General features: G+C 52.0%; 2 protein-coding genes across 2 annotated transcripts; one reads left to right on the top strand and one right to left on the bottom strand.

The window, feature by feature from the left end:
• Nucleotides 1-336: 336 nt before the first annotated feature.
• On the bottom strand, nucleotides 337-16506 carry MFSD13A (major facilitator superfamily domain containing 13A). The gene is made up of 9 exons (XM_049790874.1): nucleotides 16487-16506; nucleotides 7466-7708; nucleotides 6817-6899; nucleotides 5912-6364; nucleotides 5479-5602; nucleotides 3950-4046; nucleotides 2843-3014; nucleotides 2572-2765; nucleotides 337-1127 (listed from the first exon to the last, which is right to left on the bottom strand). Exons 2-9 carry the CDS (start codon nucleotides 7640-7642, stop codon nucleotides 865-867), a joined length of 1563 nt encoding a protein of 520 aa, XP_049646831.1. The 5' UTR covers nucleotides 7643-7708; nucleotides 16487-16506; the 3' UTR covers nucleotides 337-864.
• A 3142-nt stretch (nucleotides 16507-19648) lies between these two features.
• Nucleotides 19649-20284, top strand: C17H10orf95 (chromosome 17 C10orf95 homolog). Its single transcript, XM_049790414.1, has one exon. The coding sequence runs from the start codon at nucleotides 19649-19651 to the stop codon at nucleotides 20282-20284; it is 636 nt and encodes a 211-aa protein (XP_049646371.1).
• The last annotated feature ends 349 nt before the right edge of the window (nucleotides 20285-20633 follow it).

Below are 20633 nucleotides of genomic sequence, written 5' to 3'. Positions count from 1 at the left end.
TTTGAGAAGCGCCAGCCTTCTGAGGCTTAGTCTCAGCTGTGCTGTAAAGTCACCAGAGTTTTCAAGAGCACCAATACCAAGGCGATAGTGTTTGCAGTGGTTGAAAAATGCCCCCTTTCTTGCCTTTGGTGCCCAGCAATGGTTGGGGGCAATGGGCCAGGACTATAATCTCAGTCCTGGAAGCTCACTTGCTCCCAGTCCCCACAGTGGTCAACTCTGCTCAGACTAACATGAATACTACCACCCCCCATTACCTCTCTGAAAATATTTTAGGGGTTCTTTTAGCAAGGACTCCTGGCTACGACTGCCCCCAACAGCACAGGCCTTGGGACGGGAGGAGAATGACTGACTTTAATCCTACTTGGAATGACACAAACCTCCTCTGGGGTGGGTGTGGGGGTGAGGAAGGCTCCTGGTACTGTGGGAGATGCTACTCAACAAACACAACTGAAGCAGAGGACGTGGAGAAAGCACAGGAAGAGTGGAGGAGTGGGGGGATTCAAATCAGCTTCTCTGGATGGGGGAAGGGGTCTGAAGTATCAAAAGTAGTTCCTGAGTCCACACAGTGCACCAGTGCCAGACCCAGCCAGACAGCGGCCCTGACAGACACTGGCCCTGGCTCCATGCCTCTTGATCCTCTCCTTCCTCCTACACCACAGTCGAGGCAGGTCCCTGAGCACATATGGCACAACCTTTCCTGGGCCGGACAGTCGCAGAGCTGAAGCCCAAGACGATGGTAGCTTGGCCCCAAGAGTCCTTCTCACACCCTGTCTGTCCTGCAGGCTACATGTGAGGAAGGCAGGAGGCGCAGCCTGGATTGGCAGTGGCTCCTGCGCCAGCCCGGGCAGTGTCCTCAGCAGCCTCTCACACCGTCTTCACATCCAGGGCCTGGGCCTGAGCCAGGCTCTGGCGCTGGGCCTTGACCATGTGCAGGCGGCTCCCGTGCAGTGTGAACCGGGACCAGGTGAAGAGCTGCAGCAGGGCGCAGGTGATGGGCACCAGCACCAGCAGGTAGAAGCAACCCTGGCGGAGTGAAGGGGCCTGCACTGGGGACAGAGCCTGAGGCTCTGGCCAAGGCTGGGCACTTCCGACAGGAGCCAGCAGAGGCTGCTGGAAGAGATCGTGACCTGGAGCAGAGCACACAGAGAGAGCACATTCAGAAGCCAGAAAGATAAGGTACTGATCTCCACACAGCGGACTGCGGCACTGCAGATGATCCCTGAGCGCTGCTAGGGTCACTCCTCAGCATACGGTCAGTAGCGGTCCCTGAGCACTAATGAGAGTAGATCCAAGCATCCCCATCTCACCAAAGAAAATAAAGGAAAGGGCTGGAGTCATAGCACAGCATAGAAAGGAGGGCATTTACCTTGTATGCAGCCAACCCAGGTTTGATCCCCGGCAACCCATATGGTCCCCCAAGCCTGCCAGACATGATTTCTGAGCTCAGGGCCAGAAGTAACCCCTGAGCGCCACTGGATATGACGCCAAAGAAAAATAAAAAACAAATAAAAGGACAAATAGCTCAGCCTCTTCCAGTGCTATTACTATCCTTGACTTATGAGACCCCACAACTCTCTACTTCCCCAAGCCTGTGTGGACCCCCCATCTCCCCCACCACCTCCACATAATCTCATGTCCAGCACTCCCCATACCCAAACATATCTCAAAACAAACACTCCTGGGGCCAGCAAGGTAGCACTAGAGGTAAGGTGTCTGCATTAGCCAAGGAAGGACCGCGGTTCGATCCCCTGGCGTCCCATATGGTCCTCCCAAGCCAGGGGCAATTTCTGAGTGCTTAGCCAGGAGTAACCCCTGAGCATCAAATGGGTATGGCCCAAAAAACCAACCAACCAACCAAACAAACAAACACTTCTTCCAGCCCCTCATACCCCCTTGTCCAGGCACCAATGCTCAAATGCTGCCATGGGCACTCTCTGGTCACCTTACCATGGAGCCACTGGAGCCCACCCTCACCCCCACAGTTCAAATCCAGCACTGTTCTCTGAATCTCTGTGCCCCGAACAAGCCCAGAGATTGCTGTATCAGTCCGCTTCCCTTTTTTCGGCCTCCTCTCCTTGCTGCCCCAACATTTGGATCTTTGCACGGGCTCCCTCCATCTGGGACTCAAGATCTTTCTAGACCAAATCCTTGTAATCAGTTCACATCCTGGGCATCACCTCCTGAGAAAGACCTAAGTCACAGCACTTTTTCCATCACACATACTATTCTGGGCATCTTCTGCCATGGCTGTTCAACAGTCCATGCCCTCCCCCAGACTGGAACATTAGTTCCATATGAGTAAAGCCCTGTAGCTGTTACTCTTACTCTATTACTTCCCTAGAGGCACCAAGAGCAAGCTTGGCAGAGAAGGTGTATTTGTGAATGAACGAATGAACTGTTGGAAGTAAGAAGGAATTATCCTCTATTTCCAGGGGGCAGCCAGGAGAGGCATAGCAGTGGGCTGGACAGTCCCACCAGTGGGCCAAAGGCCATTCTCTCTCTCCCTGCCCTAGGGCACCAAGAAGGGGTAGTCCCCAAGCCTAGAAAGGCCCTTGCCTGTTCCCCTCTTACCTGTGTAAAAACACAGCAGCCAGGTGCCCAGTAGTGGGGCAAAGGTCTGGCCTGGCTTGGTCACCAATGCTACCATGCCAAAGAGGAGTGCTGAGGCGGCCTGCTTGCGGCGGTTTAGCACAAGGTCCTCGTCCACCAGGTCTGTGACCACCAAATTCAACAGCTTGCAGGTTCCCTCCGTGAACACGCGGTTGCTGCCCGGGGGAGAAAAGAGAAGAGTGAGTGGGTGGAGTGGAGGGCGTGGGGCCAGGGCGGGCAGGCAGGGCAGTACCTGGCAATGAAGAGGCAGAGTAGGCCGGGCTGGTCCGGGCCAGCCAAAAGCATGAACAGGCTCAGGCCCAGCTTGAGAAGGAAGAGGCCCCGCACCACGGTGTATGTGCCCCAGCGGCGGCATAGGGACAGGAAATACAGGTTGTTCAGGTGGGGAGCAACATAGGAGATGCCTGGGAGATGGGGTGCAGCAAAGTCAAAGGCTGTGCTACAAAATCAGCATTCACACATCGGGGCTCTGTGCCAAAAACTTCTCATCCTTCTCTTTATTTTTTTGTTTTTTGGGCCACACCCAGAGGTGCTCAGGGGTTACACCTGGCTCTTCACTCAGAAATCACTCCTCACAGGCTTGGGAGACCACATGGGATGCTAGGGATGGAACTCGGGTCCGTTCTGGGTCGGCCACGTGCAAGGCAAATGCCCTACTGCTGTGCTATCACTGCGACCCTCATCCTTCTATTTAATGCCAATCCTTGGAGCTAAGCACAGTAGCAAAGCTACTTGACAGATGAGAAATGGAGGCCCAAAAAGATTGACCAAAGAGGCCGGCGAGGTGACGCTAGAGGTAAGGTGTCTGCCTTGCAAGTGCTAGCCAAGGAAGGACTGCAGTTCGATCCCCTGGCGTCCCATATGGTCTCCCCAAGCCAGGGGCAATTTCTGAGCGCTTGGCCAGGAGTAACCCCTAAGCATAACGGGTGTGGTCCGAAAAAAAAAAAAAAAAAGATTGACTAAAATCCCCAGGCAGCCAAGGACCCTCATCAATCCAAACCCTTACCCTGGCTTCTGGGTTGTTCACCAGACGCAGCAATACTCCTAAATGCCTCTAGGTGGCACCATTACCCAAAGGACCACCTTCTGGGTTGTTCACCAGACGCAGCAATACTCCTAAATGCCTCTAGGTGGCACCATTACCCAAAGGACCACCGACAATGCTTCCCTTCCTTTCCAGTTAGCTGCCAGCAATTTCTTAGGAAATCAGAGATGGGGATTCCCACAGAGGTGAATCTCCACACAGCAGACTCAGCTAGTTGGGTGGCTGTGTCTGTAGCCCAGTCTCAGTTCATAGTACAAGCCTTTGTTTTACCAGCTGCTGGAAGCACCCACTCACCCAACAGGAAAGAGCCCATGGAGAGGGAGATGTGGTCAGCCAACAGGTGCTCCAGGAAGAGGGGGAAGAAGTTGCTGTTGAAGTGACAGTGAAACACCTGCAACCCAACAGGGCCAGTGAGGAGGCTGCATACGGTTGGGCGAGAGCCACAGGGGCGCCGTCCTCGGTCCTCAGAGCAGCCTGGTCCCCACGTCCCTAAACATGGAACACGCCGGAATAAAATCTAACACCAAATTCTGTGCTTGTCTCATTTTTCCAACTATTAGAAGGAATCATAACTATCACTAGAACAATGAAAAGTTTCTTTGCCATCAAAAGCACCTTAGTAAAAGATGGATGAGGACATAAAGCAAGAATGCATTTGGCTAGAGAGTTGGTAGTTTGAAATAGTTGCTATCAAAAAAGCCAATATGGCTCAGCAGTAAAGAGCATGTCTTACATGGGTGAAGCCCTAGATTCCATCCCCAGCACCTCAAAAATAAAGGTGGTTGTCGAAAGTCCCCCAAATTAGGGCTGGAGTGATAGATGCTTGCCTAGCATGCTGCCAACCCAGGTTTGATCCCTGGTACCCCATATGATCCGATGAGTACTGCCAGGATTCCTGAGTGCTGAAGCCAGGAGTAACCCCTGAGTACCGCCAGGTATAGCCCAGAAACAAAATTAAAAAGTTGTCAAAGACCTATATTTTGGGGGCCGGAGAGATAGCATGGAGGTAAGGCGTTTGCCTTTCATGCAGAAGGTCATCGGTTTGAATCCCGGCGTCCCATATGGTCCCCCGTGCCTGCCAGGAGCAATTTCTGAGCATGAAGCCAGGAGTAACCCCTGAGCACTGCCGGGTGTGACCCAAAAACCACAAAAAAAAAAAAAAAAGACCTATATTTTGGGGGCTTTACTGAGTGATCTGAGTGATGAAGTATCACAGTGATGGCTAACCTTTTTGAGTCCGAGTGCCCAAACTGCCGCACGATGCCTGGTCCTCCCAATGGCCTGCCCGGCCTGTTGCCAGGTGAGCTGCAAAGCAGACACCGGCACACTCACTTCCCGCCACACTGCATATCTTAATTGCGGGCCTTCCCGCGTGCCAGCTGCAAGGCCCTTGTGTGCCACCGCTGGCACGCATGCCATAGGTTCGCCATCAAGGAATTCTAAGAGGTTCTGATACCTCAAGAGTTTGGTACCCCAGAGTCAAACCTAGAGGTGCTTGGAGGCCACCAGGACTCTATGTAGGGGTGCTCGGGGGCTAAACAATACTTGGGTCAGATCAGGAAGCAGAGCAGCCCTTTGAACTCCATCCCCAGAGCAAGGGCCCATCTTTTTCTCTCTATTCTTCATAGGAGAGGACATGGCTGTCCAAAAAGGCTGAAACCTTCACTGACTGAGGGCTCTAAGTGCTCAGATGTGGCTGGAATCTAAGTCTCCTAGCTACCAGCCTGGATTCCTGCTATCAAATCACCCCACAGTCCTCATCTGGGCCCCAGAATGGACTTCCAGGCCTTAAGGAGCAGGGAGGGGCAGGAATCTCCCCATACCTGCACCAGGTCCATGCTCACGAACCACAGGAAGTTGCGGTGGCGTGCCAGCTGTCGCAAGTACTGGCGCAAGGTGATGCTGTCTGTCTCCTCGCCACCCACAAGCAGCTGCTCTCCACACAGGCTAAAGGGTAGAAGAGGGTCAGGAACAGCTGACTGGGGCCGGAGCAATAGCACAGCACGGAAGGTATTTGGCTTGCACATGGCTAACTTAGTTTGATCTCCAGCATCCCATATGGTCTCCTGAGCCCACCAGGAATAATTACTGAGGGCAGAGCCAGGAATAACCCCTGAGCGCCACTAGTATGGCCCAAAACAAAAGCAAAGAACAACTGAGCCACCCTTCCCACAGCACAGGGGAATTATCCATCCATGCTGGAACCAGACTGGGAGGGTATAGGCATGAACCCAGGAGCTGGGACTAGCCACTCACCTGCCATCCTCAGCCAGAGCAGGGCAGGCTGGCTCCCTGGTGGTGACCTCTACCCGTTGCTGCAGCAACTGAGTGGCCCCCACAAAGCCCAGCCCAGAGCCGGCAGCCAGTGCCACACAGAAGGCACGGAAGGAAGAAAAGTCCTCCTTGTTCCAGAAGGCATAGGAGGCAAAGACTGAGAAGGAGCCAGCCGCACTGAAGAGGGAGCAGTAGAAGTTGAGGTGGGTGCGGCCGTGGGCTGAGACGGCCAGGTCAGCCAGCAAGGCGTGGTGGTGCAGGTCCACGAGGGTCAGGAAGCCATCATAGAGGCACAGGCAGAGCAAGAACTGTAGGCCCGCGGGGGCCCAGGGCACCCAAAAGGCCAGGAAGGAGAGTGCCAGCAGTGGCCCATGCCAGCCCAGCGCACGCACCCGGGCCAACACGACAGCCCTGGAGGAGAGCCGGGAGCCCGACCTGTCAGGGAGAGGAGGCTATTGGGAGATACTCTGGCAGCCCTGGCACCAGCCCCAGAGCAGGGAGGGAGGCCAGAGGGGAGGTCCTGCTGGGCCCCAATTCCTTTACCTCCCATGTTCCCCCAGAGGGTACACGCTCTCCTCTGTTCCCTTGCCAGCCTGCCAGAGCTAATGGCCAAAGGGTGAAGGGAGACTCATTTCTCAGGACTGGGGGCAGGGCTGTGGGGGGGAACCCCACAAAAACAGCCATGTTTGTGGGACAGCTCTCTATCCTGAGAGCCCACAAGCCAAGCAGAGGTAAGTCTCAGCGCAAGGCAAACCAGGCCCTTTCTGCAGCCTGGACACAGGAGGAAGTTGGGAAGCCTGATCACAGCTCAAATGCCCGCCTCCCCCACCCCCATCATTCCCAGCAGCGAGGGAGAGGACAGACATGAGTCACCCAGAGACACAAACCGGGTCTGAGAGCTGAGGAACCGCCTGTCACTCAGCCAGCCGAAGAGGGGATCGTTGAGGCTATTCCAGAGAAGAAACACAGCCTACGGGCAGAGGGGAGGTAGGAAGAAGGCCCAGTGTCCTCAAAGAAGGCTTCTTTTCCCAGTGGCAACCTTTCTTCATGCCAGTGTCCCTGCTAAGCCCACCCTACCCAGGACTGTTACCCACACTCTGCCCCTGGACAGATAACCAGCTGCGAGATTAATACACCTAGCTCATTAGAACATACTGGGTACAGGGCCAGAGTGACAGCACAGTGATAGGGTGTTTGCTTGTACACTGCGGACCTGGGGCAGACCCAGGTTCAATCCTCAGCATTCCATATGATCCCCCAAGTCTACCAGGAGGGATTTCTTAGTACAGAGCCTGGAATAGCCCCTGAGCACTGCTGGGTGTGGTCCCTCCCAATAAAAGAACATTCTGGTGGGCACAGATGTACCCACATGGGAGAGCCCAGAGACCCAACACAAGGCCTCCAACGTCCCTTACTGAACTGGGGAGGTGCGGATGTAGAGGGTTCCTGGCCTGTACCCTGTTCCTGAATGTGACCAGGACCCAGAAATCCCAATTTGCCTGACCTTGGGCAGAGTTGACACCAGTGCCGGCCTACCTCTCCAACCCAGAAGGCCACTTTGTTGATCTTGTATACAGAGACAAAGGTGTCCACATAGTAGAGCAGGAACACATTGTGCAGGATGGAAATGAAGAGAGCCAGGGAGCCATAGATCAGGGCTGTGGGCAGGCCCAGCAGCCAGGCCTGGAGCCCACCCAGCCCCACTGCTGCCATCCCAGGCTCAGGCCCCGAAGCTCTGAGGCAGGTTCAGGACCACTGGCTGTCTGGCCATCCTTGTCCCTGGAGAAGGAAGAAGATGGTTAACTACAGGGATCAAAACCAACCCTAACACCCAAAAAGGATCACAGAAAAACAGTCCCACTGGGAGAAAGTCAGTGTGTAAAACCCAGTCTGGAAATCATCCACCAAGTGCAGTTCAAACCTCCAAGGCTGACTACCACTAGCTGGGAGTAAGCCCAGGAAGCTGAGAGGCCTGGGAAAAAAGGGTAGGCTGCGGCCACCTGCAGAGAGCCAGGTCATGTGCTTAGCTCCTCCTCTGCCCTTCTATCCCACTGTCTCCCAGAACACTGGGCTCACTGGGGCAATGCACCTCCAGGACAGCCTGCAGCAAGCTACAGAAACTTAGCTAAGCTTCTTTTACTTCTTCTATGCAGAGAAATGGGGAGTTAACCCCTGAGCATTGCTGTGTGTGACCCCAAAACAAAAAACAAAAACTGGGGCTGTAGCAATAGCAGAGCAGTAGGGCATTTGCCTTGCATGCAGCCGACCTGGGAATGGACCCGGGTTCAATCCCCGGCATCCCTTATGGTCCCCCAAGCCTGCCAGGAGTGATTTCTGGAGCAGTCAGGAGTAACCCCTGAGCACCACCGGATGTGGTCCAAAAACAAACAAACAAACAAAAAAAACCCTCAAAAACTATATACAGTTCCCCAAATCCTGCCAGAAGTGGCCCCTGGCCATCTCCATTTATAGTCCAAAACCAACAACCAATAAAAGTGGTAGAGCACATGATAACCCTGATGGTCCTGAGCACCATTAGCAATGAGGGTAATCAAGCCTCAGAAAGTGCTCACTAAATGAATGTTGGTAGTTATCTTTATGGGATTCCCACAAACTTCACAGCACTGTGCCATTACAGGGGGGAAAGTCTAATTCAGAGACCTTAAGTAGTTTATCTAATATCACAAAGATTTGAAGCAAAAAAGATTTGAAGACAGATAGTACAGCAGTAAGAAACTTTCAATCCTTGATACCACATATGATCCTCTGAGCAGGAAGAGGAGTAATCACTGCCAGAAATAATCCCTGAGCACAGAATAAACCCTAAGTGTTGTGTATGTAAATATTTTGGGGGATTACTATGTTACTCACCCTAAACTGATTGGTGATTGTGCCCTACCCTAGGGTGTGACCTGGCATTCTGCCCCCACCCTAGGGTAGGACCTGATTCTAATCGCTTTCACCATTGGTTGGTATCTGATCCCACCATTGGGTGGGACCTGACTCTGGAGTATAAGAGCAAGGGTCTGTGGAAAGCGGGGGCTTTGGTGGCTGGCTGGAACTGAATCTGAGTCTTTGGACTTCAGTTTTGTCCATCCGAATAAAGCAAATATTTCCACGAGCCTGATTTGTCTGCGAGCTGTTTACCTGCCGTTTCACCTCAGAACCGTGGGCTAGACAGGGTGGCAGACGCGTACTCCGAGCTGGAAGAAAAGGGCCTCATTCTCCATCCCACCATCAGTCAACCTCTTCAGGGGTTGACTTGCTACACCTAAGCACTGTGGAATATACACGCATGCGTGCACACATGCATGCACGCATGCACGCGCGCACACACACACACACACACACACAAGCAAGCAAGAAAGAGAAAGAGAGAGGCAAGATTTAAACCCTGAACAGTCTATTTTCTGAAACCTCTTCTGTTACGTGACCTCCCATCTACTTTCAGGTTTCAATGCAGCTAAAGCAGAACAGGAAAAGGTGCTGTGCTATCAGTTTACATAAGTATGTAAGAGTGATAAAACCCAGGATGGTTCCTGTACTTTGATTCCAGATATTCGCCTCAAGGAACTAACCTGAAAGGAATGTATGCAAAGGTGTTCATGTCAGCAGCATTTATAAACAGCAAAAGGTTGGACAGAGATCAAGAACGCAAAGGGGGGCCCGGAGAGATAGCACAGCGGCGTTTGCCTTGCAAGCAGCCGATCCAGGACCAAAGGTGGTTGGTTCGAATCCCGGTGTCCCATATGGTCCCCCGTGCCTGCCAGGAGCTATTTCTGAACAGACAGCCAGGAGTAACCCCTGAGCACCGCTGGGTGTGGCCCAAAAACCAAAAAAAAAAAAAAAAAAAAAAAAAAAAAAAAAAGAACGCAAAGGGACTGGCTGAACAGGCGGACTGCTCTCCAGAAAGGCCACCGCAGCCTGTGGGAGAAAAACTCAAGGACATGCCACATGAGGAAGAGAACAAAGGAAGGTCTAGTGCCAGGCTTCCAAGTAGGGCAACTCCTGAGCAGAGATGGGCAGAGTGAAACCATGGGAAAGGAAATCTGACCAGGATTTCAGCACTCGTGAAACTACTTCACCTGGAGGCCTGGTCAGATATACATACAGCTTCACAGAGTCTGCAAAGAATTCAAGATCCTGCACTTTGCTGTTGTTGGTTTTTGGTCACACCTGGTGCGCTCAGGGGTTACTTCTGGCTCTGTGCTCAGAAATCGCTCCTGGCAGGCTCGGGGAACCATGTGGGATGGTGGGAATCTAACTAGGGTCCTTCCTCGGTTGACCTTGTACAAGACAAACACCTTAACACTGTGCTATCACTCTGACCCCTGTGCTTTGTTTTTTCACTGTCCTGGTGCCATCCCAGCCGTGTGCAAGGGACAGGTGGTACTGGGAATAGAATTTGGACTGCCTGCATGCCAGGTCTGCATGCGTAGCTCACTGAACTAGGTCCCTGGCCCCTATACCTGATTCTAAACTTGCAAGCTGGATCAAGGTTATTTTTAGCAGATAAAGAGAAAATACTCTAAGCAGTGAGTATGATAAATGAGGGGAACATTTTAGAGATTATTATTACTATGGAAACTCGAAGAATCTAAAGAGTCCCAGAGAAGGTAAGTGCATGTACTTTAGATTCGAAGATGCTTTTCTTTCTCATGTCAGGAAATAAATCCCCAGATAAACTTGTCTGACCTGAGAACATAGTTGGGGGGAGCCTTTTTTCTCTTTAACTTCCTGAACTGAATGTCTCTCTGACCCCCAAAATACCTTCAAGTCCTAACACCTGGACCTATGAATGTGACTTGATTTCAAAGGAACCACGTAGTTGTAAACAAGTTAACATGGAAGTGAAACTGGTTTGGGGGGGACCCAGAGCCAATGGCCGAGAACAAGTTGAATAGAGATATACATAGAGGGAAGATGGCAGAGAAGCTGCAAAGGTGAGTGATACTGCTTCAGGCCAACAGGCTCCCAGAACTGACAACACCGGAAGCTGAAGGGGCAGAAGGGATTCTTGCTTGAACCTCCAGAGAGCCCAATTCTTTCATGCCGTGGGTTTGACCCAGAGAGTGTGAGTTCATTTTGGTCATGTTCAAGCACCCTGTATGGGTTCACTATGCCATGGATAAACCTGGGATACTCATACTGGCCCTTGAGCCATATCTGCTCAGGCATACACAGACACAAGGCAGGGCAGAAAGTTCCGTTTCCTGTCAGGGACAGTCCTTGGAGTCCAACAGTAGCAACGGGGGCCCCCAGGATCTGTCCTGACCCCCTTCTCTTTGGGTCCTCTCCCTGCCCTGCCTGCCAGGGTCTCCTGTTCCTCCCAAGCAGTTTAGTTCTTCAAGCTGACTCTCCCCACTGTCTCTGCTCACAATAACCTAGGACAGGAGAAATATTTCTCAGGCAAAAAGCATTCACAGGGGAGAAAGTTTAAGAAGCCGGCTCTAAAGCACTTAGCCTGGGAAATGTGGTGAGTACTTTTGAATGAACCTCTCAGATCATTCATCAAATAAAAAGGGCGCTCCAAAATGAGGGGGTGCTTTGGTCTCAGAAGCACCATTTATACCCATCACTCTCCTTTTATTTTAAAAGTTTTATTGATTGGTGTATTGAGCTGCCCTCAGCAGTGCTCGGCAGTTAGTCCTGACTCCATGCTCAAGAGACCACATATAGTACCAGGGCTGGAAGCAGGGTCAGCCACTTTATCTCTGTGTTCAACTTTCCTGCTTTCTGTGACCCACCCTGGTCACTTTCTCTGATGTCTAGTGCCTTTCAGGACTGTGTATCTTATGTTCAAAGCCTTTGGGTGAGGAGAAAGGCATCTCCACCCTACTCTGGTGTCAGTGACCTGCCTGCCCAGCCTCCAGACCCTGGCATCCCCCTAACCAGAGCCTGGCTTCCCATCACGACCTACCTATCAACAGCAGTTACACAGGCAAGTCACTGAACCTTTCTGAGCCATGGTTCCATCACCTGTAAAATAGGGATAACAAAGCCTACGTTTGTCGGTGTGCAAGAGAATAAAATATTCTGGAAGCCAACGACACCATGCTCATCATGTAGAAGACAGAAACAAATTCTTTCTGGGATCACTTAAAGCAAGTTAGGCAGGAATAGGGGAATCTCTGATGAGAAGCAGGCCCTTTACCCAAAAGTTGTGGGAATAGAAAAATGAGGCCCAGGAAAAATCAGAAGATGGCCAGAGAAGAACAGAAAGCCCTTAGAAGGACCTGGACACCCAACAACCTGCTCACAGCTGGGGAAAGTTAAATTTCTCCCCATTCCTCCACCAAGAAATGGACACACGGGCCCGGAGAGATAGCACAGCGGCGTTTGCCTTGCAAGCAGCCGATCCAGGACCAAAGGTGGTTGGTTCGAATCCCGGTGTCCCATATGGTCCCCGGTGCCTGCCAGGAGCTATTTCTGAGCAGACAGCCAGGAGTAACCCCTGAGCATCGCCGGGTGTGACCCAAAAAAAAAAAAAAAAGAAATGGACACACACACACACACACACACACAGATACACCACACACACACCTCACTCTGGGGAAGGTTAAATTTCTACCCCTATTTCTCCACCAAGAAATGGACACACACACACACACACACACACACACACACACACACACACACACACACACACACACACACCCTCACTCTGCCTCAGCAAAGAACAAAAACCCTGCTCTTCTCTGACATAGCAGCTTAGGGCCCACACTCAGCCACCTGGCACAATCCAGGAAGGTGAGTAGTTGATAATCTGCTAATATTCCCACTCACCCTAGCATGACCCAGGAAGCCCCAAGGCTCCAGGCAATCCCATCTGAGATGACACTTCAAGATGCTTCATGGTCTTTTTTTTGGGGGGGGGCCCACATCCGGCGATGCTCAGGGGTTACTCCTGGCTGTCTGCTCAGAAATAGCTCCTGGCAGGCACGGGGGACCATATGGGACACCGGATTTGAACCAACCACCTTTGGTCCTGGATCGGCTGCTTGCAAGGCAAACACCGCTATGCTATCTCTCTGGGCCCGCACTTCATGGTCTTGAACCAGTCATTTCTACATGTGCCCCTGGTCTAAAAAGTGGAGGTGATAGTGTCAACCTCTTTGATACAATGGGAATAAAACACAAAAGATAAGCGATGGAATGATAGCACAACAAATAGGGCATTTGCCTTGCAAGCAGCCAACCCGGGTTCGATCCCTGGCAATCCATATGGTTCCCCAAGCCTGCTGGGATTAATTTGTTTTTGGGAGGTCACACCTGGCAGCGCTCAAGGGTCACTCCTGGCTCTGTGCTCAGAAATCACTCCTAGAAGGCTCAGGGGACCATGTGGGATGCCAGGATTCGAACCACCGCCCTTCTGCGTACAAGGCAAAGGCCTTACCTCCATCCTATCTCTCTGGTCTCCTGGGATTAATTTCTGAGAGCAAAGCCAGGAATAACCAACCCGAGCGCCACCATCAGGTGTGGCCCAAAATCTAAACTAAACAAACAAAAAACACAAAAATAATGCACCAAGGACAGTGCTTGCCACATATGTCCTTCAGCAAACCATAATGGACAATGTCCAGAGACAATGCTCCAGGTCTCTGGTGTCAGATCAAAACCTGGCTCTGGTAGGTGTCCCCTCTGCCAAAATTACGGTGAAAGTTGCCCTTCCAGTACCTAACCCTGAGGCTTCTCTTTGCCTACCCTTTCTCAAGTTCTTTTTTTTTTTTTTTTTTTTTTTTTTTTTTTTTTTTTTGGCCACACCCGTTTGCTGCTCAGGGGTTACTCCTGACTATGTGCTCAGAAATCGCCCCTGGCTTGGGGGGACCATATGGGACGCCGGGGGATCGAACCGAGGTCCTTCCTTGGCTAGCGCTTGCAAGGCAGACACCTTACCTCCAGCGCCACCTACCCGGCCCCTCAAGTTCTTTTCTAAAAGCTGCCTCCACACCTTTGTACCTGCAGTTCCAAACTACAGAACTACAACCCATTTCTTCAGCAGAGGGTGGTATACTTGGCTTTTACATCCTTCATCATGAATCCTAACAATGCCTCTTAAGTTTCCATCTTCACTTTATACATGAATAAAGCTGATATTGAAATACCTGGCCTCAGGGCTGGAGAGATAGCATAGCGGGAGAGTGTTTGCCTTGCATGCAGAAGGACGGTGATCGAATCCCAGCATCCCATATGGTCCCCCGTGCCTGCCAGGGCGATTTCTGAGCATAGAGCCAAGAGTAACCCCTGAACACTGCCGGGTGAGACCCAAAAACAAAAACAAAACAAAACAAAACAAAACAAAAAAAAAACCTGGCTTCAAATCTCAATGTTCTTAGGTGCTGGAACCAGTATTCAAAAAGGTGCTTTAACTTAAAGGCCTCAATGTCTGGAGTAAAGCCAGGAGTACACTCTGAGCACTACTGGATGTGTCCTCAAAAGGACCTCACTTTCGGGGCCCGGAGAGATAGCACAGCGGTGTTTGCCTTGCAAGCAGCTGATCCAGGACCAAAGGTGGTTGGTTCGAATTCCAGTGTCCCATATGGTCCCCGGTGCCTGCCAGGAGCTATTTCTGAGCAGACAGCCAGGAGTAACCCCTGAGCACCACCGGGTGTGGCCCAAAAACAAAAAACAAAAAAACAAAAAAAAAAGGACCTCACTTTCTCACATCACCATACTCCCCACTCTATCCCCACTCTTTAAATCCCACTGATTTGGGCCATCAATGTAACTCGGTGTGGTGGAGCACTTGCTTGAGTGAGCATGAGCTAGGTTTGGGCCCAGCACTGCAAAAAATTAAATTAATAATCCTGCTGATTCCAGACTTAATTTGGTGTCACTAGCCTTCCTGAGTACCCAAGTCTAGAGTTCTCATCCCTATTCAAGTTCCTTAGGTGCTGCCTCAGGACCCAAATACATCCCTCATGGTCTTCCTGCCCCTAAGCAAGGCTCCTTTAAGGTAAGTCAAGTCAAGGCAAGGCAAGGGGCTGCTTTAGGACTAGGTGGCTCCCATCCCCAACCCTCAGTGGCCTATGGTGCCTCTTAGCTCCCTTTCTGTTTGGACAAGGAGGCAGGAAGCAGCAGCCCCAGGAGGCAGCCCATGTGCTGAGTTGAGTCAGTGTAGCAAGGCCACAGCTGCACAGAGAGAAACAAAGATAGCAAAGCTGACACAGCTTCAGCTTTAACCCAGAGCATCACTGTGCACCAGAAAATCACTTTCTAAGAATCAGAAAGGGTTTTGTCAACCACACGGGACAAGGATCTCCAAGAAAGGAGCTCCTTCCTTGACTTCTGGGATGAAAAAAACTGGAAACAGTAGTCCCTCCAGGAATTTTTTTTGGGGGCCACACCCGGTGTTGCTCAGGGGTTACTCCTGGCTGTCTGCTCAGAAATAGCTCCTGGCAGGCACGGGGGACCATATGGGACACCGGGATTCGAACCAACCGCCTTTGGTCCTGGGTAGGCTGCTTGCAAGGCAAACGCCGCTGTGCTCTCTCCAGGTCAGCCCTCCTGGATTTTTGAAGCAATTCTTCAGCGAGTGGAATGATGGGGTGCCAGAGTGGACCCCTGAAGCAAGGAGCTTAATCGAGTGGGTGGGTTTTTTCTCCCTTTTGCTTCTGCAGGTATAGGCGAGCAGGCCAGGCAGGGAGCTGCCAGTCCATAAAAGTATGATTTGGATGGAGCTGGGAGACCTGGGCCAGGAGCTTATCTGGTCACCCAGAGATTTCTTCATCGTCGAAGTGCCAAAACAGCCCTCCCAGTGCCAGTCCTCAGAGGCATCTGTGGAAACGGATGGGTATAAACACCCTAGGCAAATATTAGGGTACTGACCTCTGAACTGTCAGCAGTGCTTCCAATTTCCCACTGAACCCGGACTCCCCGTGAAGCCTCTCCACCCCTGAAGGCCAGCCAGCCAGGACGGGGGTGTCCAGTGCTGAGGGTTCCCCTCTCCATCCCAACCCAGAGGACTCCCCGACCGTGGGGCACAGTCTGGGCCCAGCCCAAGTGGCCCTTGGCTCATTGAAAGCCCGCGCTGCAGCGTGCGGAGCTTCTTCAATCCGTGCGCGCGTTATGCATCGACCAGAGGCTGCTCCGTAATCCCGAGACCCGGGCATCACCCCAACTAATCCAATCGGGATTCCCAAGGGTCGGGATTCCCAAGGGTCGGGCCCCCGCTTCTGGGTTCCTTTGCAAGCTCCCCGAGTGTTTCTACTACGCCACTGGGGTTGTGGGGAGAGGAACCCATGTGATCATGAAATGATCTCAGCCTAACGAGCTGATGGAAACGGATCCCCCCCCCCCAGATACAGCCCGCATCCTAACCCCCGTCCCCTCTGCACCCCCGTTCCCTGTCCTCTGCACATTTTCCCTTTGCTCCAGAGTCTGATCCGAGGTCTGTCCCAAAACACAACCTCGTCACCACTGAGCCCCTTGCAAAAGCCCTCACGCTTCCCTGACAAGCAGCATTCCTATCGTCCTCGGGTCTGGCCCCTTGTGACTGACTGACTGACTGACTGGTCCCCCAGTTTGGTTCATCCCCGCCACCGGGAAGCCCCTCACCACGATCGAGGTAGTCAGTCGAGCCCAGTCCCGCGGCAGCCCAGCTAGGTGCGAGCCAGTGCGTCTGCGCACAAGCGGCCGCAGGCTTGCACCACTCCGGCTCCGCCTCCCATTCGGCGATTGGCTCCGCGCTTCTCCCGGCCTCAGTCCAGCAGGTACCCTGGTTCGAAGCTACCGACGCCATCTTTGTCGAGGGCGCTTGCCCTTACTGACATGAAAGGGTTCGATTCCCATCACTTCATATGGTACCCCTGAGCCCACCGTAAGTGATCCCAGAATGCAGTCAGAAGTAAGCTTGCGCACCAATGGGTGTGGTCCCCAACTGTCCCCCTAAGAAGAGAGCTGTAGGCTTCCAACAATGAGGTAGGTTATTAGATTCCTGACCCAGTTATCTTGACTCACCCTAATTTTTCTCCTCCAGGTAAACTTAATTTCAGTTCAAATCAGATTTTTTTTCCCTTTGGTTAGAAAGTATGCCTATTTTTTGTTTGTTTTTCTGTTTTGGGTTTAGGTCGTACTCCTGGTTCTGCTCTCAGGTATCACTCATCACTCCAAGGTACTCAGGGGACTATATGGGGTTCTGGAGATCATATCTGCTACGTGTAATATAAAAATTTACCTTGCTTATGATCAGTTCTTAGAGTGGAGAAATGGTGAGATTCCTTCCTTAGAGCTATAGTTTAGGGACAGATATCCTAGGTCAGCCCTAGCAGCTACAGTTACTAGGCTAGTGATCAGAGTAATTTGAGAGAGAGAGCTCAGTTAGGAATAAAGAAATTATATCAGACCAGAGAGATAGCACAGGAGTGGACACACTTGACTTGAAAGTGGCTGTTTCAACCACAATCCTGATTTGATCCCTGACACTGTTTATGGTCTCCTGATCACTGCCAGGGGTCACTCTTGAGCACATAGCCAAGAAATAGTCCTGAGCACTGATGGCTGTAACCAATAACCACTCACAGGAAATAAAGAATAAATCAGATCACCAGATGAGTATCAAAGTCTTTCTCAATGGGTAGCTGGGCTTGAGACGACGCTAAGACTCTAGGAGACCTGTGTGCCTTACTGGTGATGCCACATGAGTTCATGGGAGAGAGGGAAGGTAAGTACCACAATATGGCAGCCCAGCAACTGGGTATTAACTTAATTTTCTTTTTTTTTGGGGGGGAGGGGTCACACCCGGCAATGTTTAGTGGCTACTCCTCGCTCTATACTCAGAAATCACCCCCAGCAGGTTCGGGGGACCATATGGGATGCCGGGATTCGAACCACTGTCCTACAAGCAAGGCAAGGCAAATGCCTTACCGCTGTGCTCTCTGACCCCAAATTTCTTTTCTTTCTTTTCTTTTTTTTGGGGGGGAGAGGGAACACTTAGCAGTGCTCAGGGTTTACTCCTGAATCTGCACTCAGGAATCACTCCTATCAGCTCTGGAGACCATATGGGATGCTGAGGATCAAACCCAGGTCACCTCATGAAAGACTAGCTTCCAATCCTATGTACTGTACTCTCTCCAGTCCCAAGTATCAACTTTAATAATCAACAAAATTACCACCCACCTCACTGGGAAAAGAGGCAAGGGATTGAGTGAGAACTTCAGGATGGGCACTGGAACTCAAACAAGGCTCACCACGTTTGAAAGCTTTTTTCCCCTTTTATGGTGGGGTAGGAAGAGGAGCCACATCCAGTGATGCTCAGGGTTTTCTTCTGTCTCTGTACACAAGGATCACACCTGGCAGGTTCAGGGGACTATATGGGATGCCAGGAATCAAACTCAGGTAAGTCACATATAAGACAAAAGTCCTATCTGCTGTACTATCACTCCGGCCCATAAGACAACATGTCTGAATAAAGCAATCTTTCTGGTTTTACTGAAGTCCCACCTAGGTTTTTGTATCAGTTGGCCTGGGTCTAAATTCCACCGAAGTTCTTCAGGCTGTATAGCTTTGGGAAAGTGACCTTACATTTCTGAGCTTCTGTGCCTTTGTCTTTAAAAAAAAAAAAAATGACAATACCATTTTCTTCACATGGAAATAATGAAAAGTTCTTTTGTAACCTCCTAGAGGCCAGGAGAGTGAGACAGACCGAAAGAAACCCCTGAAGGGAAGATAAGGTAATACTGTATGAGCTTTAAGACAGACACAGGATTGAATTTGACCCAGACTGTAACTGATGATGTGTGTCTGGGCAAGTCCCAGGGGTAGTATGCATGTACTGTGTACCACTCAAAAGCAAGTGGCTTCCTGTCATGTGTGTGTGTGTGTGTGTGTGTGTGTGTGTGTCAACATTAGCCTCCCCCCTTCCGTAGCGCTGCTGCAAACTTGAAGTTAGAGGCTTGGAAGCTTCATTTTTTTTTTAATTTTTGGTTTTTGGGTCACACCCGGCAGCGCTCAGGGGCTACTCTGGCTCTATGCTCAGAAATTGCCCCTGGTAGGCGTGGGAGACCATATGGGATGCCAGGATTCGAACCACCATACTTCTGCATGCAAGAGAAATGCCCTACCACTATGCTATCTCTCGGCCCCAGCTTCATTTTTTTAATCTATATTTAAGTACCATGATTACAAACAGAAGCTTCATTCATTGTTTGGTGTAGGTGCTCCCACCAGCAGAGTAAACCACTACCTGGAATAGCTAGAATGGTGGAGTGGGAGGGATCTGGCACTCACTTCATGAGAAAGGGCACTGGGACAGTCTCCGTGGAGGTGTGAGGGGCCATCCCTTACTGGTCTCCGCCTCCAAGTAGGCTGACTCAGGTGTCCACGTAGACAGGCTGGCTCCTGGCCAGTTCAGGGTGTTTTTCTTTGCCTGGAAACAGGGGAGGTGTGGCTGATGCCTAGCAGGGGTGGAAAAGAACCCTGTTCTGGACCCTTCTAGTTTACCCAAATGCTTGGATTGGTTTCCCCAGGCTGAAAGTGACACGTGAGTTGGGGAAAGGGTCTGTCAGGGCAAAAGGCTTGAAAAGGTGATGCCAGCTGGGGGTCTGGATTCTCAGTCCCAGGCCTCAGAAGACAGAAGTGGGAGAAATTCTTACAGCCTACAGGAATCTCATCAGGCGTTTGCCCCTGGAGAGGTGGTGGAGCTGAGAACACCTTAGCCATTGCAGGTCTGGAAAAGAGCAAGACCCCCAGCGCTGAGACCCTCCACCTGCGTTTCTGACTATGTTCTCATACGGTCTGGCCTCGGCGGAGGGCATCTGGTCCTCAATGCAGCCGGTCACCTACACCTACCTGCCTGCGCCCTGGTTGCTGCCTCCCATCCAGGCCCACAACTTTTGCAGCCGGCCACAGAGCATGAACCCTGGGGAGCCAAGAGAATTCCACTACTTCCACACCCCAACAGCCCCACAGTCCTGGTGGGCCTACCCACAGGCCTATGCCAATTCCATGCACCCTCCTTTCCCCATGCCAGGTTACCAGGGGCCGGCACTGCCCGGTCCCACTTTGGCGGGGAGGCCCGAGAGTCGGGCGCCTTGGCCCGAGGGCAGCAGCTTGCAGGCCGAGCTGCGCTGGGGACGCGTGGAGCGCGTGGTGGGCCCGCGCCTCGAATTGCCCGACTTCGTGCAGCGGGACCTGCGACGCGTGTACGGCACGTACCCGCACACCGACGCACGTGTCACCTTCCGTGGCGGCGAGTTCTTGGTGCAGGCGGTGCCGCGGGCCGGCGAGCACGAATACCGCGTGGGCAGGCGCGTGGTGCCTGCGCCAGCCAGCAGGGACACCCGCGACAGCAGCCCGGCCACTGGGGCGATGCAGAAGGAGCAAGGCCGCCAGAAGAAGAAGAGAGGCCTGAGCTGAGTGCAAGCACCACACGCGCGCGCGCACACACACACACACACACACACACACACACACACACACACACACACCCCGCTCCTTCCCTTTGCCGCCTGGAGTTGCTGGCCCTGAGTGGCTGCTTCCCGTGCCATGCCCCCGGGGATGGGTTTCTGCTTACAAACCTGGACTGCCACCCTTCCCTTTACTGGCAGGAAGGCTGGACGGCTGAGTGCTTGTTCATCTCAAGTTCTACTTGGGGTGGAAAGCCCGGTGTGGGTGGAATTAAGCTCATCCTCAGGCTGTACTGCAAATGTATTAAAGAGCTCAAGTCCTCTGTCCACTGCACAACTTTTTAATATTTGGGGTGGGG

Source organism: Suncus etruscus, chromosome 17 (assembly GCF_024139225.1).
Source record: "Suncus etruscus isolate mSunEtr1 chromosome 17, mSunEtr1.pri.cur, whole genome shotgun sequence".
In the NCBI taxonomy this organism is placed as follows: Eukaryota; Metazoa; Chordata; class Mammalia; order Eulipotyphla; family Soricidae; genus Suncus; species Suncus etruscus.
Note: the sequence above shows the minus strand (reverse complement) of the source record. Positions and strands in the feature narration are given on the sequence as shown.